Source organism: Parambassis ranga, chromosome 3 (genome assembly GCF_900634625.1).
Source record: "Parambassis ranga chromosome 3, fParRan2.1, whole genome shotgun sequence".
Lineage (NCBI taxonomy): Eukaryota > Metazoa > Chordata > Actinopteri > Ambassidae > Parambassis > Parambassis ranga.
Genome location: NC_041024.1, coordinates 6,711,254 through 6,734,650, shown reverse-complemented (window position 1 = coordinate 6,734,650; position 23,397 = coordinate 6,711,254). Strand labels below are relative to the sequence as shown.

Below are 23,397 nucleotides of genomic sequence, written 5' to 3'. Positions count from 1 at the left end.
GGCGACAGGGGACACAGCCCTAAAACAGTTAACTGCATACTTTGTGTGCACAGTCATCTTTCACTTCAACAAAATCTACAAGTGACAGGGTGCTGAAAACCAAGAGAGAAGTGTTGCAGCTCTTATTACAGGCTGTTTACTACCAGACGTTTTCACTGCTCTGTCAGACACACATCTGCTTCAGGAACTTTCTGAAGATCAGTTTTTGTAGTTTTTGCTTTTAAGTGTTTGTAACATATTGTAATTATAATTATGCAGACATGAATCAAGAAAACAAATACATAGTGTCTGATAAGGAGGTGAGAGTTCATATTAAGACTGATGGCGCCATCTTGTGGCATGAAGAATTCATCAGTGAAAAGCTATTTTTCCCCATGAACACTCAAATTGAAGTAAAAACTTTACACTCCCCATGACAAATTAACTCTTTGTGTATGAACAAAACATAGGATGACTTCTTGGATGGTTGACTTTGTAAGGTTTTGACTACTTTTTTGCACACTTGTATATGCTAATAATTGCATGTAAAATCATTATTTTCTTTCATTGTTCTTTCTTCTTTTCTTCCTTTCCTTCTTTGTGTTTATTATATGACTTTTCTGCACCAATAATAACAAATAGCAAAACTTCTACAGCAGAAGCAAGAAGCAGCAGCATGTTCAGGGTTAAATTGAACCAAAGTCCTTCATGGGTGCCACCAGAGCAATAAAAAAACAGAGAAAGTCTTCTGTGAGTGAGAGTAAAGAAAACTTACCAGAAAGCTTTGAAAGCCACAGGTTTCTGTTCACATTGGTGCCAGAAGGCAAAACATACTATTTAATACTTCTTCTTCCTCGTCTCTGCACTCTGATTGGCTGTTTTTTAACCCTACAGGAAGCAGGAAGTTAGTCTTCAAAATAAGACAACAAATTCCACTGTCAAAATAAAAGTTTGGTTCAATAAAAAGTTTAAGTGGAATTCGGTATTTTAATCTTATCAAACTAGTTTTAATGTTTAATGTTACATTTAAAAACAAAAACAGAGCCTGCACATGAAAGTTAAAGTTTTTTTTGTTTTTGTTTTGAGATTTATCAAAAATAAAAATCACCATTAAGCTCATATTGGACATTCTATTTAATCTTTGTTAATCTAATCTCACATTAAGCACATTTACATAACATCCTATTAGTGCAGACCTACTTGTCAAATGTGTGCAGAATTTCTGAATATGTCACAAAAAGTTTCAGGAAAAAAACAACAAAGTCTGTTGTGTGAAAGAGCTGAGGGTGTATTTGATGACTCTTTATAGGAGACAAACACTGTTTGCATATTTTTTAGTGTGTCTGAGACAAACTGCATTTCTGAAGACTCTACTAACAGAACATTTGAATTTGACGTGACAAGGATGAAAAGTTATTTGTTTACAGGTCAAGCATGGGAAAATGGAGCATTTGATAAAACAATAACAAAAAAAAAGAAAGCAAATTTAACATGTAGAAATGACTTGGAAAGTTGGCCTACATTCTGGTCATTTCCTCTCTTGTGCTTAAACTCTGAGTAAACACATGCAACAAACTCAGAGAAACAGGATGTTCTGCAGCCTGCTCCCACTCCCACTGCATATTAAATGTACCAAAATAATATAATAATGTGTGTTGAGGCAGTTTGGACAAAGCTCAAAGGAAACAGTGTCCAATATGTCAACAGGATTGTTTTCAGCATCTAAATGTGTTTAAAGATTCAAACCTGCTGCTCAGCTCTAATAAATGCATGAGAGTCTGTCAGTGTGTGTTAGTGTGTTTGTAGGATTGGTTGTTTCAGACACAGCTCGCTGCTTCCAGAAACGATGGGCATCTGGTTCTCCATGTGGAAACGCACAAGGTGACCGACACTCATAAACACCTGATCACGGGTCCGCACCTGGTCGCACAAAAACACACAACAGACCGAAGTAATGAGGACACTCTCTTCTCCTTGTGCACAAGTGTGTGTCTAAATATCCAACACCACAACTCTACCTGTCCGTGTGGATCAACCAGGAGCAGGTGGCGCACGGTGGCTCCCTCCATGCCACTGAGCACATACTGACCAGAGGCGGAGCTGCTCTCTCTGACCAGGAAATCCCCGCTGTAGGTGAGGAGCGCCTCGGCCTGCTCTCTTCCCAACCTGGGATAAAGGACACAAAGTTACTGACAGAGAACGAGGCTGAACAAAAACGCACACTAGCAAGTCAACGCATGCGATACCAACCTGCCATGGAACCAGCCCTCTTCCTGGATCTGGGCCTTTGAGAGAGGAGTGCAATGTTCAGCACTGACCTCAGATTGCATTGAGTCTAAAAACAAACACTAGTTAGACACACACATTATTACAGACACATTTAAATACAGACTGATGTTGCTTTTCACCTGCAGGTGGAGCAGGAGTTTCTTCTGTGATGGAGCAGTTCTCATAAACGGAGACCGGCTGAGACAAACAGACCTGCAACAGCACCAGATGAGTCATACACAGGACAGATATCTGTGTGTGTGTGTGTTTGTGTGTGTGTGTGTGTGTGCAGGGGTGGCAATGGCCTAAAGGTTAGACATGTGCGTTTGTGACAGGAAAGCCACTGATTCAATTCCCAGACTAGCACAACAATTCTGGGAAGTAAATGAGAAGTGTGCCCCTTATTACCGACTGCTGAGGTGCCCTTGAGCAAGACGGGCTGAACTGCTTCTCCCCTCAGACCAACAGATAAAGCCATGTTGTACATGGCTGCTCTAAAGAGCACTCAATAGTCCAACCCTGGATGAACATACTTATACTATATTCAATGAAATTATATGATGTTCTGCATTTAACTTATGTCCTTCCTCAGTGCTCTTCTTATGTGATGCATGCACCTGAATTATCCTAGTGATTGCTGAGCACATTAATGCTTTAGAAACAACCATGTTACATTTATTGTTCAAACTAAATGAAGTGCTTTGGTGTCACTCTCACCTCTTGTGTTCCTGCATCCTGCCTGTCCTCCTCCCTTGTGTGCCGCAGGTCCTCCATCCCACCAGGAGGTGGCGTCTTCCCTGGGATCACGTTGTAGTAGTCACGGCGTTTATTGACCTCAGATTCCTGCTCTACTTTTAGGTCAGTGATTGTCTCCTCTGGGCTCCATCTGGAACAGATTCTGGCTGCTGACCTGTATGCAGAGAATTTCAATGATGTTCTGATACTGACTGATGTGTAGAAGTTAATTGTATAACAGCAACAACAGGACAACCTGGGAGTGCTGGAGAGGATGGACTGTGTTTGACTTAGAAGCTGGCGGAAGCGAGCCTCAAAGGCCTGACCGATGCTGTTGATAACCTCAGCAGCCTGACCGTGGGGACACTCCAGGATATGACAGGCTAACAGAGAGAAAGAGAGAGAGAGATAAGATATTGAAAGATATTTTTCCATAGTAAACACAGTGAATTCCGTGTGAAGCCCGGCTCATCATAATGAGGATCTCTTACCTCTCTGATTAACGAGATCTTTAGCCACGTAAGCGATGTAATCTGTCATGTCCTGTAAACAAATTCAGAGAAAATGAGACACAAATTAAAGGACCAGTGATGATTTAAGGGCAGTCTATTAACAGAAACAGGAAGGGAACCAGGAAGTGCCTCTCATATTTAATTTACACAACATTCTATGTTACACTGCTCATTGTGGACAAATTGTGGGACCTTTAATTCCCCTGTGACATAAGGGGACAGACACACAGTTGTATGTATATTCGTAACACAAGCTAAACCTTAGCCACCATAAGCTATAGTCAAACCAGATAAGCAAGTAAATTCCATTCAGTAATGTTGATAGTAATGACTTCATCATTGGTTTTTCATCTCACAAAGCCTCTCATTTGTTTTTATTGTATTTATTTATCGTCTGTGTATGTTTACAGTGAACCTCCTGACAACATTGGTTCAGCTTTAAACCCTTTGATTCGTAATTCTGTGCTTGGTGGTGGTGACACATTTAATCACTGGAAACACAGCTGACATTTTCAGCTAATGGCCGTCCATGTGTATCGCCTGTTTGATGAATTCACTCCCCCTTCAGTCTGGTACAAGAGCAGTCAGCTGAATATGTTGCAGATTGATTTTAATTCCCTTCACTATCTTCCATGTGCCCAGACCAAGTGAGCAGAGGCTTAGAGCATGCTACAAGATTATTTTAGCTAATTAATTAAACAGTGTGCTATAATCCCATCCATAGCTTTGCTGGTGTTGTGTTTCCCAGAGAGAGACTCCCTTCATGTGTTCTCTAATCTTTGCAGCAGCACACTATTACAATGACAATGAAGCACTTCAGTGTGCTCACAGTATTTGTCTTTTTTTTTTTTTTTGGTTTGATGCCAACCAAAGCGCAGTTGTTGGCAGGGTTTGACATTGATTGACGCGTCCTGCAGATACTAACAGAGCTGCATTGATTTTTATATGCATTATAGCCCACAGGATGATTTCACTCAGCATGAATAACCCAAATTTTGTCAAAGAGAAACAATGTGGGCACAGAGGGAATAAAAAAAAAGAAAAACAGATAAGAGTAATTAGTCTGAAACGGACTCAGCGAGGTGTAAAAGTGATGAAAGCACCGAACAGCTTTGATGGCTGCATTAAGTCAGAGTAAAAAGTTCTAGCATTATCATAAGAGTGAGTGATAGAGTGTTAGGAGTGAGATGCATTTATTAACTCCGCCTTTAAGCACTTGGAAATATAATGATGCTGATTCTAGATTATTTAAATGTTTATAAAATCAAAGATTTCCACTATTGTACTGTGCTAATTGTATTATACTGCACATATGTTTACATTTTTTTCTACTTCTAGACTAGACAATCTTTAAACTGCAGTGAAAAATGAGTCCACAGTGGCAGGAGTGTGGTTTTAAAAGGGTTAAATTATCACAAGTCATGCATTTATTAAGCTTTACCTGTGTGTAATCTGAGTTTATTCCACTTCTGCTTCATGTTTTCTAAGCAGGGTGGATTGATTTCAGGTTTGAAGTTGATATTAATATGTGGACTGGGATTATTACTACCATTGACTGCAGCAAATAAATAAAAATATAACTAAAAAACTTCTATACTTGTACATGTAAGTTAATTGTTTTATAATTACAGAACCTGACCTCGTACCACCAAGTATAGAATGATCAAGAGTTTGGACAGGAAATATCCCGTTCTCCTCAAATGGCAGCAAACCAAGCTGTAATTAAATTAAATCAAATTATTCACTATGTTTGCACAAATGCGACCCTGTTTGTGTCCCTATCTGACATTGAACATGTTTATACATTTGAAACTATGAACGTACTGGGTCTCCACCGGAGGCAAATGAAATGGCCTGCATGGGGTGGTGGGCAATCCTCTGTGGAAGAAAAGAAGGGGACAGAAACACAGAAACAGGCTTTTAATCCAGGAATCCAGATGTGCAGCAGTTAAAATGAGGGTAGTGAGGTGTGTTGAAGCTTTCACCTGTAAGGAGGAGGCAGCAATCAGCGTCAGACTGTCTGTGGAGACAGTGAGGATGATTCTGCTCCCTGAAAACTGCAGGTTGATTTGACCCAGAATGGCCGAAAGTCCTTTGCAAACAGGCTGACAATGACAAGAATCACCCAGTTATATCTCTGTTGATTGCATTAGTACGTCTATGTGTGTGTGTGTGTGTGTGTGTGTGTGTGTGTGCATCTTACCCTTTTAGTTTTCACTGCTGTTTTGGCCGATGTCCTCTCACACAGTCTGCTGATTGCCTCTCTGAGCACACACACACACCAACACACATGCAAATTATAATCATACGCACAAGTACGTACTAACACAAAGCACAGAGACACCTTTGTAAATATGTGGTCCAGTGCTCCCTGCTAACATGTGACCTCCATGTGAGAATATGAGAGGAAGTAAGAGAAGTGTACAAAAAGATCATCTACAGAGAAACACAAAATTCCCTAACATTACATCCATGGGAGTTTAAGGACCAAAACCAACATGATTAAAAAGAAAGAAGAAGAAGAAGAAGACAAAGCAGCTCCACCTCAGTCATGCTTACACAAGCCATTTACAGTTAGTTACATAGTGATGCTTCTTAACAAAGTTGTATTTCATGCAGAGCTACAGATCTGTCCTACTTAGTCACAATAATTATATTAAGTATTTTGTAACTAAGTCAAAGCATGCAGAAGCAACATCCCACTATCTAGTAAGCAGGACTGTTTTTCAGGAAGTGCTTTTCTTCTCCTTGAAAACAAATTGTGTAATAGATCGAGGTCTCTCTCTCCCTCTCTCCCCGTCCCTCTCTTTTAATAAGACGATGAGAGATCATTAGGAGGAAATTAATCTAATTGGATTTTCTGCCCCATCATTCAACAGCGTTGTTGTGAATAGGGGTTGCTGTGTACATCTGTATTTCGGCATCCTGCACTAGAATGTCAATATCAAATGATGAGAAAGCCCCAGTTTATGAAAGATTATACATTTAATTAGATTTCCCCCTTTGAAACATTTTTAAATAAGATACACATGTCTAATTTGGCAAATATATAATGTATGATTTTATTTTTAAGTTTTTTTTGTGCTCATCCAAAAAAAAAAAAACAACAAACAAAAAAAACAGCCACAATAGTGGATAGTGTTGTGATACATGTACCATATTTGTGTGTGTGTGTGTGTGTGTGTGTTGATATCCTACCGTGTGACTTGCATTCTCGTATGAAAGTCGAGGGTTCTCATGGACTGGGTCACTTCCACACTCCCCATGTACTAGAAAAACACAACAAAACAGCTGTTACTCACTGACTGTTGTACAACAGGAAATAACTGAATGGGAGGTTTAATGAGTGGCTTCAGACAGAGTGCTAATGAGTGCGTCACTGAAGTTTATGACTTTTCTCTAACAATACATCACTGAATGAAAGTGTAGAAATGGAAAGAGGCAAGTGGAGGAGATGATGACTGGAGTCCACCAGCTCAACATTTTATTTTTCCCCTGAATGACCATAAAACAGGTCCCAGACTAAACTCCAAATGAAAAAGCTTTTTATTTTCCTCTATTGGCATGTTTCATAGCAACCATGGTGTCCCACAGGGTTACACGTTTGATCCTCTCATATTCTCTGGGATGTTGTTTGCTCCAACTGCATGACCTTTTGCTCTATTACTTTACTTTTACTTCTCCACTATCAGTGGAGACCAGATATTAGTGGACAAACATGGTTTAAAACAACAGTCCAAACCAAGTGTTTATAAAGGATTATAAAAACCAGCTTGTCCACTAAGAAAACTGCAAAAAGAAAAACCCAACAGCGGGTGAAAACAAAACCGCTGTGCTGTTCACAACCAAGCTTTTAAAGACTTAAAGAGAATGTTAAGGCTGTAACAATGCTAACATTCTAGCAGCAGCAAGGCTAAGGCAAGATAGTCACTGTTGGATTAGCACGCTAACATTAACACACATATATATATATATATATATATATATATATATATATATATATATATATATATATATATATATATATATATATATATAAACTGTATAGCTGATCATGAATGACATTGAAGGTCCAGAATTCAAGTCATGTGATCAGATACACTTTGGCCAGTCCCACCTCTATTGGCCGTAAGCTTCAGCAGAGCAGAGCCTATAGGCTGGAGGCAGGATGAGTAAGTCCATTGATGAAACTAGACTTAAATCAATACATGTGGGTGGGGTGAGTGGGCGGAAGTGTAATGTATGTGCGTGCTTGTTTATAGAGCACATTCGGACAGTCCGCTCTCGTTTCCATCAATGGTCAGCTCACAGGCCCCGGTTCCTAATCACCCATGCGGACACACCTCCGGTTCTAGGACAGCATGGACTCTGCTGATACCGGATACACTCACACACATGCACACACACACACACACACACTCACACTCACACACACACAAGCAGAGCTGGTGTAGAGAGGAGTAGAGAGCCAGGATGAGTCACTACTGCCTACACAGGAAGCTCTATCTGAGAGGGAGGGGGTGAATGTATGAAAGTGAGTGTGATGGTGCGGACAGAGCAAAGAAAGACGTGTGTGTTTGTTCTGTTTATGTGAGTGTGTGTTTGTCAGTGCTAGAAATTAGACATGTGCATCCCCACGCTTTCTTGCAAAGTGTAGAGAAGCTTCACACTGACACACAAACAGAAATGTAGTGATTAATAGTTTTTAGGACATGAAGAAAAGTCCCATGTGCCCTTGCTGCAGTGTGCTACATGACAAGTCACATTTGTGTTGGCATGTGTGGGGAGAGGTACCTTGATGTGATGGTGAACTGCTCTGTTGGCCGTCCCCACTACGGTGCAGTCCTCTATTGCAGAGGAAGTCTTCAAACAACATACACCGTGTCTGTGTGAACAGGGAGGGCAGCTGGGGGTCCAGGGGAGGCTGGCCATCCGATGCAGAGTGATGGGTCTTTTTGTGCACTGCAGAGCAAAGTTCTGACCTGTGGAAAGGGGCACACTGAGGGAAGGGTGGCCACAAAGTCTCTCACTAGATCCAGAGCCCAGAGATGAGGGCTTGTCATTGTGTCCATTGTCACTGGCTGTGTGTCCCCTCAGGCATTGCAATCGGATGTTGGCCACGCGGGGGATCACGTCCCTCAGGGCTGATGGCAGGTGGTGAGTCGGCGTCCCAGAATCCAACTGAACAGAATCAGAGTCCAAGCTAAGTTCCCTCTTCAAGGGGAGCAACATTCTTTGAGGATGATCCTCCAGAGATGTCAGTGAGTCGTTGCGTAGACGACTGTATTTTGTGCGCTTTAGCATACCTGTAGAAGCTGAAAGACAAAGTGTGAGTATCAGACCTGCAGCACGGTGAGTGCCGTTGTACTCATGTCTGTCTGTGAAGTGACCTGCCTGGTAAGAATCCCGTCTGTGATTTAAACCTGGGTAAGGTTTGCTCTCTCATAATCAGGGAACTGCAGGAAGGAGAACACTGGGGTAAAATGAAGAAAAAGACAGAGTGTCAGAGAAGAAAAGGAGCATCAAGTTCAGAGTTCTGCATCAATTAGCTGATCTTCAGAATATAATCTGCAGATTACACGATGGGATACCTGCTGTACATCACTCCAGACTCAACTCACCGGCGTGGGGCTGAGGTTGTCCTACGTAGTCTGTTCCACTCCAGTCATGCAGAGTACAGTCCTATCCTACTGACCCACACACACACTTTCTCAGGCAGGCTTGCAGCTCTGCTTCATTAACTTTCCTCCCGTCTGTCTGAGGCGCAGCAGAAATGCGCAGCTTTTATGAATGAACTTTTTTTTTTATGAATGAGAGTCTCCCTCACTTCCTCTGTGTCTCTATGACGGTGCATGCAGATGAATGTGTGAATGGAGCAGAGGAAGAGATTGACAGACGGCCCCTAACGCTGTCTCCCACCCCCCCACTCCACCCCCTCCCTCACCCGTAAACTACCATCCAATCACAGGCGGGCAGGGTGACTCATGCTGTACACACATACGCACTCGCTGTGATACACTGAAGCAGAGTCCATGAGTGTTCTGTTCCTCTCTTCTAACATCACTTACACCTCGTGCTGTTAAACTGTGTTATGATGCAATATCATCTTAGTTTTGTCCTAATCTTAGAAATTAAGATTATAATAATAATTTGTATTAAAAAAATGCAGGTGTTATTCAACTAGCCTGCATGAACACACACATGAGGAAGAGATTTAACTGAAACATTTGCATTTCCATTTGATTCTGATCAGAGCAATATGCCAGGCGCCGGCTAAAGTGTATTTTACATGTTCCTGATTAAAAGATCTTTATCTTTTAACAACAACAAGTAGGCCGGCTGCAGCAGCGCTTCTACGCCAATGGTGGAATAACAAGGTAAATTCAAGTATCTTTGATTTTAGGTATTAAATAGGTATAAAACTTTGTCACAGAAGGCTTGGTGTACTGTTAATAAACTGAAGATTAGCTGTGGCTGAGTGCAGAGTGCAATGAATAGTGTATTGTAGAGCTTTGTCCCTTCCTAGTGGTCGCTCTGTGAAACTTCAACCTAGGCCCGGACCAAGAGTTGATGGTGTCTCCTCTGCTCTGTCTATGTAATAACATCACACTAAATAAATGCTTTTTGTAAACAGCATTGCATATGCTGGGAGAACAGTGGATAGAAGATAAAGCATCAGACAAACATTTATTTAAACAACATTTTAATGATGTTAATCATCAGTCCATATAGGTTAAAGAGTGATAAACAGGATTATGAGAAACAGCCTCTAACAACGTTGCTAGTGATGTACAGTCTGAAGGAGACAATCTTAAATATCCATATAAAGACGAGGAACACGCTGATAAAAAGTACTTCATTGAACCGTTTTTTTTTTGTTTTGTTTGTTTTTGTTTTGACTTTTTTTGTTCACATTAGTTACAAGACCTTTAACCAGTACTGTATTTACATAGTGCAAAAAACACACTTGCTGTCACTTTAAAACACTTTGATGGAAGTCATAGAGCAACAAAAAGCCTACACACAGCGTACCTTTAATCAAACTAGAAATACTTTCATAATCCCAGGTATGATATTCAGCACACTGTACATCTCTCATCGCGGGGCTTCACATTGCATACAGCCCGACACACTGCCTGTACAAACTGCATCTTCATCAGAGGGCTGCAATCTCACTACGATTTACTATCAAATACCATTATCTAATTGGATTCCAACTGTTAACATGTTAAAACTGTCAAATGGCTTTAAGGACAGGATGATTGTATTTTTTTAATACAATGCAAAATCTCTTTTGTACACTTGTATTTACAACGTATGTGCATGACTTGTTATGAACTAACGGGATGTCTAAAATATAAATCTGTCTCCAAAATCTAGAAGTGCTCCAACACTGCTGATTGATAAATCAGCCTGAGGTAGGAGATGCAGCTCTTATTACACACAGACATGTTGTCTGTCAGTGATTATGCAGAAAGGTCCAACAGATTTTGAGGAATTCCTGCCCCAGCATGGTGGCAATGCTAGGGAATACTGCAGCATGGTGAAGAGGGTGTCAGAGAGAACCTGGAGGGCCGATTACCACATTACCACAAAGCTGTGGGAGTTTGGGTCCAAAAAGCTCTATGAGCCTGTCACAGGACATTGTAATCTCTGAGGGAAATCCTAAGAGACTTCTCCAACAATCAGTAACCACAGACGAGGTCTCAGTGGTTTGACCTCAAACTTTCTGCACAATCACTCCACATAACAAGCACCGTGTCTCCTACTTTAGTTCACCAAATTATCCATCACCCTTTGTACATTGACTCATCATTTCTAATGTTTTTTTGGGGGGGGGGGGGAGGGGGTCATTGTTGAACTTCTTGAATATGTGTAAACGCTTGTTCTCAGCATCCAGTTTCTTTCTAAAATGCTGTAAACTACACACACACACACACACAGACGTCAGTGCTTCACTGTGTCTAACAGCTATTATTGACCAAAAGGTCTTTCTGGATGGAAAAATATCTGTGTTGATGATAAAAACGGTGCCTTTGTAAGAAAACTGAAAGCCCTCCATAAGAGAACGAACACAAGAGAGAGAACAAAACAGGATCACTTTTTTTTTTATGAAACACAGACAGCATCAGGGAACTGAAGACACCTCTGTTCAGAGGGGAAACAACCCCAACTAGTATCACACTAGGCAAGATCAATATGACAAGTCATTACATACTGTAGAAGAACCACCTAGACAAGGTTATATTCACAAAGCTTGTTTTGCTTCTTAGAAGTTAAGTCATTTGAATCATCTGAATACAGAATGAGACACTTATTATCTGAACATTAAAAACACTCTCTGAAGACCAACAGGTGGGAGTGGTTTTGGTACAAAGACATAACCCCCTCCCTGACACTGCAATGTTCTGTGATGAAAGCTAAATACCAACCAAGTGGTTATTAAGAAATGCATGTCTCTCAATCCCCTCGTGGAGCAGCGAGGTGAAAACAAACACACATCATTTACAAATATAAAGCCAATGAACACAGCAAAATAAATGCACACCGTGCGCCCATATAAACACACACACACAAGCACACAAATACTTGCAGAGCTGTAAACCTTCCATACTCCGAATAGAGTAAGACGGGAGCTGAAAGGTTCTTCCTCTGTGAACCATAGACAGCAGTTCCAACTCGTGTTTTTTTGCTCCCACAAACTTCCTTGACTCTTAAAGAGTTCAGCTTCAGAGGGAGAAAATCAAAAGCCTCCCTCTGAATTCAAGTGTTGCAGGTTATGGGTCGACGAAGTGAGGGCATCCTTCAAAACTTTAAACATGTATTGGTGTCAATTACTCTCTGCATTAGCTGTCATTTGGTCTCAACCCTGTGTGTCTGTGAGTTGGTCAGTTTCTCTGTAACGTGTTGTTATGTGTGTGAGCGTTGGTCAGTTGATTGGATACCTGAGATTATGTGTGGTGTCGGGTTAGAACAGAGGACAGAGGCAGCTGGCTGACGTGTGAGGGCAGAGGGAATGAATGCATGTAAGACAAGGGAGACGTGATTTCAGCCGATGACCTTCTTAGCTTCCACTTGTTCTTTGCCCTCCATCCTCGTCTCTGTAATGTCTGCTGAATCAAAGTCTTCCTCGTCCTCACTCTGTCCTCGCTCCTCTTCATCGTCTTCCTCTTCCTCCTCCTCTGTACTTTCTTGGCTCTTACCCAGATGGAGGTTTTCCAGGGTTTTTGACACCCAGGATTCAATGCGGCTGCTCAGTGTGGGCACCTCTACAGAAATAGGCTCTGGAGTGTAGTCCTCCTCTTCCTCGTCTTCCTCCTCAGCCTCTTCCAACATTCCTGGGACCAGGGTGGAAGTGGTGGATGTGATGGATGAGTTCAGTGGCCCCCTACAGCTCCCATCGAGTGATCCCGTCTCGGTACTCTGCTGAGAGGCCAGCTCCAGCCGGTCGTCAACTCGGACCTCGTCTCTCTCTCCAGTACCCGGTGCCCGGGCCTGGGGTGCAGTGGAGCCAGGTGGGACGCCATTGGTGGTTGCTGCCAAGGCTTCGCTTTCTCTCTGAGTGGCTGCTGAAGGTGCAGGACGACTCGGCTCAGCCTCTGGAGGCTCTGGGGCATCTGAAGACTCCATCATACTCCTCCAATTTGTCTCTGAAGAAAAAAATGGTATGTAAAGGATTCGAACATGTTTTTCCACCACTAATTGCAGCTGGTAAATAGCCAGAAAGGAAGCAGCTTACCGTACTCCTTTTCATTGACCTCAGAGATCGGCTCAGAGAACATGGAGCAAAAGGAGATTGCTGAAGCAGCAGAGTGGTTGCGGTAATGTCCCATCTGGTGTGGGACCTTCTTATCATTTTTCAGAGCCTCCTCTGCCTGCTCCTGTTCTAAAGCAGACACCATGTCCTTGTAGGCCTTCCTGGCCTCTTCTGTCAGAGACACTAAGCGGGTGAAGAGTCCCTGCAGGAGACAGACGAATTAAAAAACCTTTACAGTAGAAGAGTCTGAGAGATGATTCTCTGTTGATGTAGAATTTGTCCATACAATTACAGACCCACTGTCTATATATTTTATTTATTTATTCAGTGTTAAGGTGGACTTGATGGTATAGGTAAGTTTTAACTGGAAAGATATGAGTGAAGATTTTCTTACCTCTGCTCCAGAATAGTTGAAAATGCCCACCACACTAACAGGCACCAGCTTGTTGACACAGCGTCCAAGAGCCTTTCTGCCTAAGGCAAACACAAACGGGATCTCCTGCTCTCTGGCCATTGCAATTACATTGTATAAAGCTTCATCCAAACCACCTGCAAAACATACAGCAAACAGTGAGTCAAAAGTATAACATGATATCAGGTAATATCCATTTCTGGTCAGCTGGCAAAGTTTTTTACACCTGTACTTTTTCATATAAATACCTACACTACACTTCAAGTACATTAAAGGTGTTGAAATTGAAGCACTCAATGCTAGCTCACTCTCTCAGGAGGTAGGTAGGAGGAGGTAGCGTTAACCTCCACGCTATCACAAACTATGTTTTCCTGTGCAATGGCTAACATAAAGCAATGAATCAGGAAGAAAAAAATCTTTGGCATCAGTGGAGCTGCAGATTCAAGTGATACGTCACTATATTGCCACTGTGTATTTACATTGTACCTGGATAGATAAAAGCTAAGGCTATAATATAAAACATGGTTGCATCAAATCCTGTTTAAAGTTGTGCTTAATAGACCTCAGACAGTTTGGTCAAATCTGGAGGGTATTGCAACACTCACCCTTGGCCTGGATTTTCTCACAGTTGGGAGAGATGATGACACACTTAATCTTGTGCAGCTTCATGTGCTTGGTGACCTCCCTGAGTCCCATGACGAGGCGACGCTTGGATTTGGCCTTGGTGGGGTCCTTCTGGTACACCCGCTCCTGGAAGCGAACAAGCTCCTGTAACAGCAGCGTCACACTCTCGTCGATCTCCTTGCTCAGCACTTGATTACAGTACCTGCAAAATAAAAAACAGTGGGAGGGCAAATTGAGAAAAATGGGAATTAAAGACAAGTTAATCACACAGCTGACAGTTTTGGTTTTGGATCTGACAAACAAAACAATTTGATTGTATCAGTTTGGAATTTAGATTATTAACTGTCAAAGCACTCTGATGAAAATAAATGTATCACTTTTCAAACCTACTCTAAAATGTGAATGGGGTATAAAATATCAATCAGAGGGTTGATACTATGTGGCCTGAGGAACAAGTGTCCTGGTGGTCAGAGCTGGGAGGAGGAGTTTGGCTACAGAGGCCTTTTGGAGGCTTTAAATGCAAGATTTGTTAGAGAACGGTGGGCTGGGACAATAGGCCTACAGCAGAGGACACAAGGGGACAAAGATGTGTTTGTGATCACTGGCATACATTTTGCTGAGAAAGGACAATGTGCTAGACATCTGTGCCATATTTTACAATTCTTTATTGTACATTTCCGCCCTTAAAAACAACCCGTTCCAGAGTACTCTTCTCACTGCCAAGGCTATGTCATTTTTGAGTAGGACAAATATTTGCTTTATGAACCATTTTTGTGTCTACATTGTGTGTACTTACTCTCTGAAACGCCGGCTGTGGATTTTGGTGATGGCGTTAGAAGCCATCGGACTCCCAATGCCAGAGCTGGCAGGAGAACCCTGAGACACCGGTGTGATGCTGTATGGGGAGTTCTGACTGGCTGGGGAAAGGGATGCATCACTGGGCACGCTCAGACCATTCTCTGTGGTAGAAACAGTAGAAACTGTGTCATTAAATGCATACAGACTTAAGTGTTTACATTAATAATGAATCGTTCTCACCTTCTTGGGAAGCCGGCTCTCGTGCAAGATCATCAGTAAATTGTAGACATTCATCCCCTTGGCCTGAAGATTCTTGTTCTAGGCTCGGCTTCCCTTTCTTACCTTCACGTTCCTTCAAAATAATCTACAGAAACAGAGGATAAAACAAATTGTCATATGAAATGAAAAAAGAGATTAATTCCATATATAACTTCTCAGTCATTCATCATCAACCTTCTTAAGGGCTGTTGGTCGCTTGACTTTGGGGATCTCTCTCTCCTTCCCCCTCTTGACGCGGGGTGCAGTGGAATCCAGGGCGTTAAGTGGGGCAGAGTATGGCTGCTGATGACCCTTTGACATGGACATGGACATGGTGGTAGAGCCTGAGCTGTGGAATGGAGTAGTCGCTCCTGGAAAAGAACAACCAGGCAGCACGCAGTAAGTACAGAGTTGACACTTTGACCTTAGCTTAAACACATTTAGCAGATTTAATCATAATTCATGTCTGGTTGAGTATGAATACCTGTAAATGTCAGTGGCTTAGTATTGTTGATTTGCCTGGCCTTCATAGCCTGCTGTTGTTTCTCCAAAGCTGCCAGGATGTCACCCAGATCTAGCTCAACAGATGTTTTACTCTTCTTCCCTGCTGCTTTGGTGAATGCCTCCTGCCAGACAAGGAACAAAAAGGTGGTCAAACACAACTGAACATAAGAATGGTAATACAGACATGGCAGCAGTGAGAACTAGGATTATACCTGTAATTTCTTCTGCTCCATGCTGATTTCAGAGTACTCCTGTGCAGTGGCCAAAGCAGCAGCCAGAGCCTTCTTTCTCTGGCTCTTGGCCCTTTTGGGCACAGAGGTCGTAATGGGGATCGGAGTCTGCACAATGTTGATAGGGGAGTTTTCTGGTAGGTTATCCAGCTTTGATGCAAAAAGAGACAAACACGTATTTAGTCTAAAGGTAACTGCAGGATTTAGTGATGGGCTGCATACATACACAACGTTTGATGTGACAAAAAACTTGTTAAAAAGATTTAAGCAGTTTCTGTGACAGTCTTAAACTGTGGAAATAAATAAACTATGTGTTCTTAGACCAAAGAATTAACCAAAAGTAACAAATAATTCAGAAGAGATGTACTATTCCACTAAATAATTAAAGACATTGAACCTTAAAGACCAATTGTTAGGTTCCTTTACCAGGTTTTTGGGAAGTTTAGATTGCGTGTGTGTCTGGGCTGGAGTTGATTCTGGTTTGTTGTTGCGTTGAACAGCCCCTCCAGTGGCAAGATCTGGAAACTCATCTTCATCCTAGAAAACATGTAAAAACCTTTTCAGCACATCAGATGAAACAGTTTTCTCAAAGCATTGCATGATGGTGGTAAAGATGCCACGTTAAGAAATCAAAGAAAACCTTCGCTCACCTCAAAGTAGAGCGGCTCTGGAGTGAGATTAGTGGTCGTGACCACTGCTGGCTGTAGCCGTTGTTCTGACTGGTTGAGTGGCATACGTCCTGGGTAGCCGCTGTGGAAATCCTGAAACAAGTGGAGCATGAGTCAGACAGAGCAGCACTGGCAGAGTTTTCGTATATGCAAACATATTCTGCATCACTATTTTAAGGTATCTATTTATCTATCTAGGTATCTAGCAATAAGGGAGGGGACGACATGCAGCAACAGGCACAGGTTGGCCTCAAACCTGCAGACAGGACTGCAGCCTTATGTTAACTTTACCTGTGAGAAGTTTCTCTGATCAGGAGTCTTCCTTTGATCTGCTCTGTGAAACTGGCCGTTTCTCTCACCCCAGGACTTTGGGGGAGCCTGAGATGCTACATTTGCCCAGGTACCTGCAACAGAATCAACAAAAAGCATAGATCACATACAGGGTACAAAACAATGGCGTAAAAATAAATAAATGTGACAACTTACCTGTCATTACACCAGTCTCTACACCCTGTAAAACACAGAAAATATGGGCAGATTGAAGACACAGTCATTTAGAAAGTATATTAGACCTTATCCATTGATACTAGATGATCCTACATGATCTTACTGGCATGTCTCTGACCTCAACCAAGATAATTCTTTGTTTCTTTTTCCCTTTATTGGACAATTAATAGAGAGCGACTAGACAGGAAACAAAGGGAGGGAGAAGCGGCCCAGACAGAATTTCAAAAACTGTACTGAATATACATTTTTTACATTACTTTGTGTGTTCTGTAACTGTTCAGGTATAAAGGTGCTGAAATGACACAACCCCCTTTCAGGCATTTTGTTAGTAGTTTCACAATATCAGAAAGGTAATATGCTACTTTTCTTCCTGACTTGATATTAATAGAGATGTACTTGTTATCTACTTGACTGTCACTGTCCTGGATCTAGAGATAACGCTGATTATCCAACATACCACAGGTGCTGCTGTACTCTCTGCTGATCGCTGTGTTACCCCAGCTGCTTGGTTGTGTTTGGGGCTACAGTAGCCGCTGTCACTGTCTATATCTGCCTCACTGGCACCCTGTTCGTTGTAGTTTTCGGCTGGGTGGGAGGCCCGCCTTCTCTTTGTTCGGTTCTTCCACAGCAAGGGACTAACGCGCTCAGCGGCACACCGCCCCGATGCCTCGCCTGGGGAATCTGAGGACAAGAGAAAAAGAGTGCATTCAAATTAGTAATAAAGGAATGGATTATGGATTATAACTATGGATGGACTATAACTGCGGAATCATCATCCACATTTTAGTAAACACATACTTGGACTGGCTTTTCTCAGAATTAATGTACTATGTTTCTTTGTATTGTTATTTTTAAGGCCACAAGTAAGCAGGTGAACTATTTATGGAGTCTCATTAACTTTCTCAAGATATCACTGTTGACATCACGAGCTGCACACATGTTCACCTCACCAACTAGAAAGTCAGCATTCCACCTTTCAGAAGTTAAGCCCAAGCACCACCGTCAACCTGTAAGACCAGACACTGCTCTTACTGGCATTGTGTCCTCCTGCATCACTGACAGGAAAATGCCCTGTCCTCAAGTAAAGTACGTATTTGTGCTGAAGTTTGGAATGTGTTGAACTTCTGCCCTCCTTTCAATCACCGTGACCATAAACTTATAAACTTAAAATCTCCTCCACAGCTACAACTAACAAACTTCTTAACCTTAGCTGGTGAGAGAGTTTTACAGTTAAAATGCAAAAGTCTGCATGGTAGTCTGAATAAATCTAAATTTATTGCTGCAGTATTCTTACCAGTCTGTTGTGCTGCATCTACCAACAGGACTGTCTTGGTCCTACCATCAGGCCCTAAGGTGCACACCTCCTTCTGCACAGCTACACTTCTAGTTGGAGGCCTGCGCCCTCTTTGAGGCTGACACATGCCCATATGCGGCTGTATGAGAAAGAAAAGGAGGCAGGATGTTGTCAATAAAGACATTAACATGAGTACTTTTTAGTATATGAATAATATCAGTGTGACAGCATCCCAGTGACGAAGTTGCTCTTTCATACCTTTGGGAGAACATTAGACCGCACCATGCCTCTCCCCCTCTGACTGGCCATTCCATATGCCGGCCCTAGAGGCAGAGGTCGTTCGCTAACATCTGCTGAGACGGGATTAACCACTCCAGCTTGCACAGGACCTGCATAGGTGCCAGGGAACGGCTGGTAGAAGCCCATCACAGGTGGGCACGGAGCAGGCATGATCTGGTAGTAAGCGTAGTCATTAGAGACTGGAGGCTGGGGAGGAGACAAGATGGGGTAGGCCAGGTATGGGCCACCAGGGGTGGGATTAGGCTGCTGCCACCGCAGCTCCCCTCCATTATACATAGGATGTTGCCTGTGAAACAGCAGAGAGGTGACATGAATGATTTGGACTAAGACAAGCCTATCAAAATGACACAATATTCTACAGGAAAACACAACCAATGTAGAAATCTGGTTTACACTAAATATACTAAAACTACAACTCACATTCTAACTTGTACTTTCCCTTAGTTCTCATTTAAATTTTCTCCTGGGTATATCAATAAATATCCTGCAAAATAAGATTTTGGTTTCTTCAGGAAGTGGCTTCTCAAGACAGAGGTTAACATCTCTGATGCCACAGTGATATCCACGATGTCTGGTTTGTCAGCAAGTATGTACATAGTATGCCTAAAAGCTGATAAGGATCCAGATGACATTTTCACAGTCAGCCTACTATAGCGGGCATTTCCTTGCATTCAAATAGTGGGGAAGGAAACAAAGGAACGGATGTGAGCAGGATACAGCAGATCACTCTGGACAAAGAAAGAGCCACTGGAAACAGAGATTGTGGTTCCATGTAAACACTGTAAAACTGGGGAGGTCCCCATGCATAATGATGGAGTCTTACAGTGCAGAGCAACCTAAGGGTTCTGACTGTTTATTGGATTTGATCACAATCATTTTTGTCATTCTCTACAACAGGGACACAAAGTTCTCTTACTATGATTAGTCCAAAAGAGTTCAACAGTCTCCAGAATTCCCACAGTGTTACAGGGAACGGCAATATTTCAAAGTGCACGAACCAGAGCTACTGGTGCCGTTATCTCATCGTTAAAAGAGGTAACAGGCAGCGACTGCCTTTAGAGTTTCATCCATCACTAAATGCCCCCCCTGCTATGACAGAGAAATAGTACCTGTTGGGTTGGTTCTCCTGAACAAAAGGGTAGCAGGTGATGAGGTAGCTGGGTATGGGAGTGGTTTCCACCCCTCCACTGCCTCCTCCTATACTTCCTCCCCCTCCTCCTCCTCCTCCTCCACCCGCCTCACCAGAAAGACTCATGCTGACTAGCGATCCTTCAAGACCTTTCTTTTGTGGGATGAACGGTTCCACTTCAGGTGAAAGCTTCACATCCTGCACAGAGACAAAAAAACAGCCATTACTGTCACACTGTGAACAACAGCAGCCAATTACAGGCCGTGTGGTGCATCTGAGAAAAGCAGTTCAGGAGCTAAAGCACAGATGTGTTTGTCAAACTTCAGCCAGTTACCACAAGTATCTGCCTGCTTTCACCAAGCTCATAGATTCTGTTAAGTTTTATGGCTATCACACACTTATCAAAAGAAAAAGTGGAAGCAACACTCCATATCAACACGACCATGATGGACCAACAGTGTTTCATAATTTAACTTGACTGCATGGATAAGTTTATGAGGATTGTTAAGCCATCTACAAGCTCTTTCCAATGGAAAGCTTTAAAAACAACTACTACTAATAATAATAATTAACAATAATTCTTTATAGGATTAAAGTTCATCTTAATCTTAATAATATGGACATAAACAGTGCTGTACATAGTTAACCATGAGATTGACAATCCTCTCAATTGCACTATGTTTCCTCATACTAATCCATCTGGTTTATGGTCTTGTTCGTCAACAACCATCAATAAAAAAAGGGATCAGGCCTTAACACGGGCATAAAACTTAGAACTGTGACATAACTACTTTACTAAGAATAATAAACAGGTAAACAGGAGGAAAATGACCCATGAAATTTTTCATGAAATTACAGGCATCATAGAGCACTGCAGCATTCAGACAATGTGTGCACATTATACAATAAAACACCAAAAAAACTGTCAGTCTGATTTTAAGGATCCACAGATTTATGGTGCAAACACATCAAGCCAATAGTTGAGTTGCTGTACTGTCGTAAAAAAGACAAATGGCCTTGCAAAGGACTAAAATACAGAAGTACTTTCAAGCTCATATCATCTACTTACGAGAATAGCTCTCCAGAGAAAAAGAGGCCTGTACTGAGGATCATTTTAGAAACTTATTTTAAAGCCATTATAGTATATTAAGATGCTTGTTAATGGCCATATAAATGCATTAACATCCACTACAGACTCCATACAAACATCTTAAAACAATACGGCCAGCCATCAGCAGGAGCATCTCCCCTTATGAGCCAGGTCCTGCTCAAGGTTCCCTCCTGTTAAGGGGAAGTTTGTCTTGCCAATGTCTGCCTTTAAGTGCTTGCTTGGGGCTCAGGCTCTGGGTTTTTGTAAAGCACCTTTTGACAATTTTCACTGTAAAAGATGCTATACAAATCAAACTTAATTGAATATGACAGCACGTCTTGTCTTCAACTGTAAGCTTTTCCGGTTGTGCCCCTTATTGGACATCATAGGGTGACACTGGCCTAACTCTAATTTGCCATTTTGCAAAGGATGAGAAGAGGTGACAGGGTTCAGAGTACAAAGGCGCCCCCTCACTTCTCTGAAACTGGATGTGTGAATAGAGTATCAGTGCAGCCTGTGGATGTCACACAGACAGCTATTGTCTCCCACTGCTACTGTTTGTGGGTGATTCTCTCATTTTTTCCTTATGTATAGATGTTTTCCTATCAGCACAGAATCATGTTATGCAATAGAATATTGCCAGTTTAGCAAATAAGATGGACATTTTACAATATTAGCAGCCTCCATCCCCGGACTGATATCTAGATACAAGGGTTTAAGATGACAGTACTTGGTCTGAAGAGGTATAATAGTACAGTATAGCTGATGGGGTGTTATTACAGGATTAAGTGTGAGAGGATAAGGTAAGGACAGCACTGCAAGATAAGCTAATTATCCAGTATGGAGGCCTGCTGTGCACTTGTGGTGAATTCTCAACAATAGTAGAAGAATAAAAAAGTGAGATAACACACAGCTGGTCAGCGGATTCATCTCTTGATTCAACCATGTGTGCATCTGTGCGTCAGTGAGAGGGTGAGCGAGAATAGCTGTGATTGTAAAAACGGCATGAGGTCAGACCCAGATGTGCATCCGTTGGGGATGTCAGAACTGTGATCAGACTGGGGTCTACTGATCTCACAAGCCTCTGTTTGTGTAAGCATTTATTCTCACATCAGTTGCTTTCACACACTATGAGGCAGTATCTGACTTTGTCCTGAGAGCAGGGTGGGCTGTGGCGGGACTACCATGTGTATGGAAGTGTCTAAGGAGTTTCATTTAAATGAATTCAATTGTTTTTTTAAGATATAATCAATCCAGCAAATCTGACACAACTGAGATGTTGTCAGCCAGAAAATAATAACACTGATTGAGGTAACAGGTTACATTGAAACCCTGGCAAATAATAGCCTTAGGTCACATAACCAAAGTAAACTTTCAGCATAGCTGACAGCGTCTGAGGAATGATACACATGCAGAAGAACCAGACATTCCTCTACTGACGGACTATACGAAACCTCCCCGCCTCTCCTGACGACAACAAGAGCCGTGCACACATTCCTACCTGACTGAAACCTTTCTGAGAAGTCTACCTCTCCAAATGGTAGCCAAAAAACATCTAAACTACATCCAGCTTGTATCTGTTGCCCAGCTGACGCTCTGATTACAATGACAAGCGCAGTAAGAGTGACAGCTGAGGCGTTTAAGTTAGCTTTAGCAAGCTAGCCAAGCTAACAATTAACCAAAACTGTCTTACTGGATTTCACGCATACAAATATTGACACAGAAATATATCAGAGTCGTTTGATAACAAAAACACGAGTACTGACGTGACAGAAAGCCAAAAACATCGCGCATAATTATATAGTAAGCTTTTGTTACCGTGAGCGTTGCTAGCTCACTAGCAAAATGGGATAGCCGCTTATCTTGCTGTCGCCTGTTAACACACCAAAACCTATCGCGTTGTTAGTGCACAAAATCACCTGAATTCCTCTTTACCATTAAAAAAATGCAAAAACAGAACAGCCGCTGTATGAATAACGACAAAAAGGTCCGAGTTCGGGCCTTAACATAAACAAACGTTATGTCCCATTTCCAAAGGCTAAAGCTTTAGCAGGATCCCAACAAAAAACAATGTTAAAATAAACTGTACCTTATTGTCACTAGCATCCATGTCAGTCACCAACGCTGCGACAGACAGTCATTGACCACCGAGTGGACGTCAGGATATCGGTCTTTTTAATTTCTTCATTGTAAATAATAACCACTAAAGGCTTAGAGTGACTCACACCCAGTTCCTTCTAACTAGAGCCCTCTCCGTTAACTGTTGCTAGACGCTACTGCGTCAGCTAGCGGCGCTTTCCACAGACTAGCTCGTAGCTTCGGCTCGTTGTAA

The 23,397-nt window shown here is 42.1% G+C and overlaps 2 protein-coding genes across 3 annotated transcripts; both read right to left on the bottom strand.

The window, feature by feature from the left end:
• Window positions 1-1,095: 1,095 nt before the first annotated feature.
• LOC114433119 (SHC-transforming protein 1-like) lies at window positions 1,096-9,353 on the bottom strand. Of its 2 annotated transcripts, none has more exons than XM_028401463.1 (14): window positions 9,116-9,353; window positions 8,889-8,967; window positions 8,289-8,809; window positions 6,693-6,763; window positions 5,698-5,758; window positions 5,480-5,599; window positions 5,319-5,372; window positions 3,474-3,525; window positions 3,239-3,365; window positions 2,965-3,157; window positions 2,388-2,460; window positions 2,230-2,314; window positions 1,998-2,145; window positions 1,096-1,899 (listed from the first exon to the last, which is right to left on the bottom strand). In XM_028401463.1, exons 2-14 carry the CDS (start codon window positions 8,938-8,940, stop codon window positions 1,771-1,773), a joined length of 1,686 nt encoding a protein of 561 aa, XP_028257264.1. In that variant the 5' UTR covers window positions 8,941-8,967; window positions 9,116-9,353; the 3' UTR covers window positions 1,096-1,770. The 2 variants fall into 2 exon arrangements, with proteins under 2 accessions (XP_028257264.1, XP_028257265.1); XM_028401464.1 differs by having other exon boundaries at window positions 8,889-8,950.
• Window positions 9,354-11,309: 1,956 nt separating this feature from the next.
• secisbp2l (SECIS binding protein 2-like) lies at window positions 11,310-23,391 on the bottom strand. Its single transcript, XM_028401462.1, has 18 exons — window positions 23,155-23,391; window positions 19,956-20,173; window positions 18,805-19,132; window positions 18,547-18,685; window positions 17,710-17,933; window positions 17,232-17,256; window positions 17,037-17,149; window positions 16,728-16,838; window positions 16,504-16,614; window positions 16,060-16,227; window positions 15,828-15,969; window positions 15,539-15,714; window positions 15,326-15,449; window positions 15,084-15,246; window positions 14,269-14,489; window positions 13,646-13,800; window positions 13,234-13,453; window positions 11,310-13,144 (listed from the first exon to the last, which is right to left on the bottom strand). Exons 1-18 carry the CDS (start codon window positions 23,173-23,175, stop codon window positions 12,543-12,545), a joined length of 3,261 nt encoding a protein of 1,086 aa, XP_028257263.1. The 5' UTR covers window positions 23,176-23,391; the 3' UTR covers window positions 11,310-12,542.
• Window positions 23,392-23,397: the final 6 nt, after the last annotated feature.

Coding starts and splice junctions, on each gene's coding strand:
- LOC114433119 (XM_028401463.1), bottom strand. CDS start 8,940: ATGAGAGAGCAAACCTTACCCAGGTTTAAATCACAGACGGGATTCTTA. Junction 5,600..5,697: donor CAGCAGTGAAAACTAAAAGG/GTAAGATGCACA, acceptor TGTCATTGTCAG/CCTGTTTGCAAAGGACTTTC. Junction 3,526..5,318: donor TTGCCTCCGGTGGAGACCCA/GTACGTTCATAG, acceptor ATTTGTTTACAG/GACATGACAGATTACATCGC.
- secisbp2l (XM_028401462.1), bottom strand. CDS start 23,175: ATGGATGCTAGTGACAATAAG. Junction 17,257..17,709: donor AGAGTACAGCAGCACCTGTG/GTATGTTGGATA, acceptor TGTGTTTTACAG/GGTGTAGAGACTGGTGTAAT. Junction 15,450..15,538: donor GACCAACAGCCCTTAAGAAG/GTTGATGATGAA, acceptor CTGTTTCTGTAG/ATTATTTTGAAGGAACGTGA.